This window comes from Gambusia affinis, linkage group LG07 (assembly GCF_019740435.1).
Source record: "Gambusia affinis linkage group LG07, SWU_Gaff_1.0, whole genome shotgun sequence".
Lineage (NCBI taxonomy): Eukaryota > Metazoa > Chordata > Actinopteri > Cyprinodontiformes > Poeciliidae > Gambusia > Gambusia affinis.
In genome coordinates, this window is record NC_057874.1 from 21,299,006 (window position 1) to 21,305,005 (window position 6,000).

The window sequence follows — 6,000 nt, forward strand, 5'->3', positions numbered from 1 at the left end:
TATGTCGCGGAAGATTATTTCAGATACGATGTCTGCAAACTTGTCGTCCTTTCCAAGTCTGACAATACGACGGATTTATTTTACCACCTCTCGTTTGTCGTACTGCAGCAAAAAGCCACAGCTATCAACATCTGGCAGAGCAACAACACACGAGTGGCACCAGAGAATAATTTTTATTACTCATACTCACTGATTTCATACTCACATATGAGTATGAAATCAGCTTGTTTGTTTCTTGTCAACAATGTTAGTTCTACCTCAGGTGTATGCTAGTTTATTATTTACTAATTAATTAGCTCATTTTGTTTGATAAAGCATTTATTTCATATCTATTTTTGTACATTGACCCATATGTTTATTTAGTTGACAGTTTTTCATAGCTGTGTTGACCTCTTTTTAAAGGTTAAAGATTACGCTTCAAATAAAAGTATTTAATTTCAGCCATTTTTCTCCTGGTTCAAACAGGCTTACCAAAAAAAAAAAAAAAAATTGATATTGATACCAACTGATTTGAAATGCTTATCTCAATGATATATTTTTCAGCTATATCACCCAGCCTTAGGTTGTTTCATCTAAAGTCCTGACCTAAATCCAGTTGATATTTGCAGAAGCTATCCATCAAATGTGACTGAATTCAAGCTTTAAGCTTTAGACGAATAATGGTGAATGTTTCAGTGTCTAGTCATGTAAAGCTGGTAGAGACAAACCTCAAATGGTTTGCAGCTGTGACTGCAGTGAAAAGAGATTCGAAGTAATAAATCAGGAGAGCAGGATACAAATTTATGCCACACTTTTCAGTATTCTATTTGCAGAAAAAAATATATATATTTTTGCGTTTAATTCACAATTATTGTTTTTCTGTCACTTCAGTTTTCAAATTACACTGAAGTTTGAGTTTATTGTGTTACTAAGTCTGACTGAATTGACGGGGGATAATTGCATTTGCAAGACATTGTGTATTAACACTGCTTGAATAATCCTCTTAGAAATAATGATGTGATTCTTTGAACCAATATTCACCATGTGTGATCATGCCTAAAGCAGTTAAAAATCTTTTTGATGAACAGTTTTCCAGTTGTAGTAGATTGTCAGTGTGGCAGCCATGCATAGGAACATGTAGCTGGGAACAGAAATACTTTGGCTCCATCTCAAACATCAGAATAATTAAATAAACATGCGATGACTGAAAAAGAGCCTCAGTCAAAGGGACTCCCTATTACTGCTGTGGAGATGTGGCTTTAAACACATGCAGGCCAGTGACGACTGAAGCACTGGGAATGTTGAGGAGAGAGTGAGGAAACTTTCAGAATATTCTGCATTCTGTCACCCATCCTGGTTCCCCTGCCTCTCCCCTTCATGTATCTCTGAACCCCTCCAATTCTTGTTTTCTAACTTTGCAGAATCGTGTTTTTATGTTCTCCAGCCCTGTCAGCCCCATCAGTTCCCATCTCTGTCATCTTCCTTTCTTCTTCTGTCCCACCCACCCGCTGCTTCTGACGCCTGAGCTGAGCCCCTTGAAGAATCCCGGTAATAAAACTGTGGTGCCTGGGCTCTTCATTGCTGCCTCGGTTTCCACACCTCTCATCCATGCGGGTCAGATTGATCCAAAAAGGTTCAGCACCTCAATTTTTTATGTTTGAATACTTTTCCCCCAATTCTTCTTCTGTTGTTGCTCGAGTTCTTTGTGTACAGTGAGCTGTGCTCACAGTGGCAGTGCTGTGCCAGAAAAAACCCACACAAACACACACGTATGCGTGCATATGTACATGCACAGTCACAGACACACAGCTGGGCTCCAGCTGCATACAAAGGCTGGGGTTTGGAAATCAATGAAGGAGAAAGAAGAAAAAGGGGAAAGGAGTTTAAATAAATTGGCACTTGAAAAAAGAAGAAAAACGAGAAAGAGAGTGATGGAAACAGAGACAAAGAGTAATTTTTTGTAAAAAAAAAAAAAAAAAGCCACATGCACCAAACAATAGAGTGAGGCTTGTAATGAAGTAACAAAACATAAGGAGCAGAAAAGCAGGAACAGATAAGTTTGTAAGAGTAGAAATAAAATGCAGTCCTAGACTGAATTCAGAAGTTTAAGAAGTCTGATCGGCTTTGGATGTCTGTGAGAGAAGATTCATATTCATGATGTCAGGAAGAAATAAATAATACATAAAAAATAGAAGTTAAAAGATCAATGACTTTGCAAAAAAGAGCAGATTCTAGAGTGATGTATTTATTGACAGAGGCTATGCATAAATCCTACATTTCCCTCTTATTTTTAGTTAAAATTCCTTGCCCAAACCGAGGCTAAATTCATGTCAAAGGTATTCATATGCCTGTCAAACTCAGTTAAGAGGAGGACACTAACTCTGGGCGGAGCGGCTGAGATCCACACACCAGGCATTTTTAGTGGGGTAACTATTAGTCACGAACTCCACTAATTTGATCTTTATTGAAGAGTGGCAGGAAAATTGATAACTGAGAGAAAGCCTTAGGAAGTCATGCTTAATGTTGACCACAAGCCATGAAGGGTGCAGAGCAAATGTGTAGAAGATGGTGCTGTGGTCAGATGAAATCAATGCCAAAAAATATACATGTAGGAAAAAATACTAAAGTTCACTTTGAATCCATCATTTCACATTGGAACATGGCAGTGGCATCATCATGCTCTGGGTATGTTTACCCCTTTGCAGGCACAGCAAGGGGAAGAAGTCAGAGTTAAAAACAGGGCTATCCTAGAGAAGACCCTGCAAATTAGACCCAGATCTACAATAAAATAGTGTAGATCTAAGGCCAGCCATCAAAATTGGCCCAGTCAAAGTCCAGACCTAAGTCTAACTGAAAATCTATGCAAGACTTCAAAACTGAGGCTCATAAACATTGTTAATTTGATCTGACTGAGTTTGATCTATAGTCCAATGTATGCCACACTCTTTAGATTTTTATTTGTGGTTGTTATATGACAAAAGTGGGGAAATTTTGAGGGGGAATGATTGCTTTGGCAGGTCACTTTTAGCCATTACCAGAGAGGACTGAAGGTACCCTGTCCAAATAAAGCATTTTAGCGAATAAGGCACTTCTGCTATCAAATAACCACAGAGTCAGAAATTTTGAACTATCTGTGCTAATCTTAATAATTCACATGCTTGCTGATAACTTATAACAAGATATCTCAAGCTATCTTCTTCAAATGTATGTATTTTCTTTCTTAGTCGCTGCTCTGTTTCTAATCTGCCAGGAATGAAGCACTGTAATTTCTTCACATTGCTTTATATCGTTAAACATTGACGTTTTTATTAGGGGAGACGGAGACATAATCAATAGGCGCCTCGAAGAGAGAAGAAAAGTCAGCCTATATTTTCCCTCTTTCTTCTGGTTTGGAAAGGATCCCCAAATTGCTGTCTTATGAGTGGAGCCTGCCAAATTCGTTTGGTTTTATCAAGGACCTTTAACTCCCTGCCCGCATTCCAAGTCCTGCACGCACTTTTCAGACACACCGACACAAGGATGCATAACACAGCACATGCATCACACGCCCACTCGTACGGACTTTTCACAGGCACTGAAACGTGTGACATATATCTCTTGCATAAGCTCGCACCTAATGCATGAAGATTCTCTAGCTGTATATATAAAACTTTATGCCAGTTAATTTTTAAATGCTTTATGCTCTCCCAGTCCACATTATTAATTATTAAATGGAGCTTAACTATTAAAATGAGCTGCAATAGAGACACTATCTCTCCTTAGTGGATGTTGCAAGATGTTCAAGAAATAAATAGTCCTTGAAGGATGGCTATCTGTTTAACTTTCACATCAGAGTGCCGCTGTTGATTTGTGAAACTGGAGCACAATCAGTCGACAAACTGTCAAAGATGAGAACGTGCATGTGTGCGCACATGAACACATGAGCTGCCGTCAGTGCAAGCCAGAGAGGATCTGGCCCCTGTGACACATAGCTTGCCTTCACAGCTCTCTAAATTAAATGAGGAAACCATTCAGGACACCAATTAAACAAATAAACTGACTCCTTGCAGCAGATATCTGCGTGTCAGTTTAAAGACACTAATAGTAAGGTCTGGGATGGTTTCAAGAAACTTTCGGAAAAGCTTTGGGTGTTTAGATGTTGTGCTGTATAAAACACTCTCTAGAAAAAAAAAATTTAATGAAAACCATGATATTAATTAGGGATACACCAGTCTGTCAACCTGAGATCAGATTCAGCTAATTTTTTTGTTGATCGGCTCTATCTTTGATCGGAAGTCTAATACAAAAAAATATGTTTTCCTGTGTAATTAAATGCACTAAAACTAAGAATTCTCACTTCTGTTGGTTTTAAAAGGCATCCGCCAACAGCAAACTCTTTGATGTAGGGTTTTAAAGTTTTAGAAAAATCTGATAAATGTTCATATCCTTCGATACATAGATAAAAATATTATTGAAATTCCTTCAACTTCTGATTCAGATCTATAAAAGAACTTGGAGAACTTTTTTTAAATGTGATGCAGGAGGGAAACAAATCACAACTGGTAGCTCAGACCTCTATAACAAATCTTGAATAGATAAAAAACAACAAAAACTGATCAGTGCACTTCCAGTTTTAAAACTACAGTGCTTTACCTTTGAAAAAACCTCCAAACACTGCTGGCACTCATCATCCATGCAATTTGTTTAGAAAATCATCAAGAATAAATTGTTTGCTGTAAGTTTACCCTAGCTAAGCTGATATTTAGAAAGTCTCTGGGTCAAATGTAGGTTTAGAGAAACAATCCCTGGATAATTTTAGAGTTCAAGAGCTAATTCTAACTTATTTACTCAGTCCACATTAGAAGGCAAAAAGAACAATATTACTTTACACGTGCCTCTTTCTTGCAGGTGTTCTGTTTGAAATTCGGGAGCTTGAAACATGTCGAACAGAGCCACAGTGAAGTCTCTAAACTCAGTGAAGTCTCTAAACTAAGTGAAGTCTCTAAACTCAGTGAAGTCTCTAAACTCAGTGCTATCTAGAAGTTCCTCTCAGAAGCTTTCATAGGAAGTGCATTCACACAAACTGATAACTGACTTCAACTAAAAACCTTTCAGTTGACTCGCTCCACCAAGTAATTTTAGATAAGATGATTTTAGTCATGTGAGGAACAGAGAAATATAGGTATGTAATGTTTACATATATATATATATATATATATATATATATATATATATATATATATATATATATATATATATATATATATATATATATATATATATATATATATATATATGTGTGTTTATATATGTACTTTTATATAAACATATAAATATTTTTTTCTCCGTTGTTTCTCCATAAAATATAAAAAGAAAAGATTTTCTTGGGACTACTAGGTAAAACGTCCAAAATTACGCCATACAGCAGCATGCATGCCGCTGCAATCATGTAAAAGCCTCAAATTTTTTTAGGCTGAAGTAAAGCCTGCACTTAACGAAATGGCAACTGAGATTTCGGACAAAATTCTCTTTTTCGCATTAAAGAAGGTAGAATCTTCTATATGACATCGATTTAAAAAAAGAATAATTCTGGGTACTATTTAAAAAAAAAAATATTTGCACGTTATGATTATTTTTTCTACAAAATTAACTCCTACCGTTTTCCTATTCGACTACCTAAGCAGGTATCAGCAGGTAAAGCAACCCTCTAAAATCTGACCAAATGGGACTTTCGAGTTAGTCTTAGTCATTCCTCATCTACGAATTTAATAAAAAGTCTGAATTAGACTACACACGCATCGTGTAACTAACTGCTGCAGAAAAGAAACTTTTTAAAAGTAATTTATTTGTAAAAATCCAATTTGAGACAGCTGGTTTTACATGATGTCTTCTGTCCGCTGCAACAACATCTCCCACCGCATCACTCACCAACTTCTTCAAACTTTCCAGCGCAGCGTGTTTCTTACCTCGATTTCTCCTCGGGTTGGCTTGTTTCCTTCGCTTCCCTCGGCTTTCTTCTGTCATGGCCAAGCTTTAGTGCTG

The 6,000-nt window shown here is 37.0% G+C and overlaps 1 protein-coding gene across 1 annotated transcript in view; it reads right to left on the reverse strand.

The window, feature by feature from the left end:
* Nucleotides 1-6,000, reverse strand: part of LOC122834503 (zinc finger E-box-binding homeobox 2-like) — a 38,325-nt gene extending 32,325 nt beyond the window's left edge. The window contains exon 1 of the mRNA XM_044123003.1: nt 5,925-6,000. Coding sequence (XP_043978938.1) covers nt 5,925-5,982 — 58 coding nt within the window. The 5' untranslated portion in view covers nt 5,983-6,000. The remainder of the gene's footprint in view (nt 1-5,924) is intronic.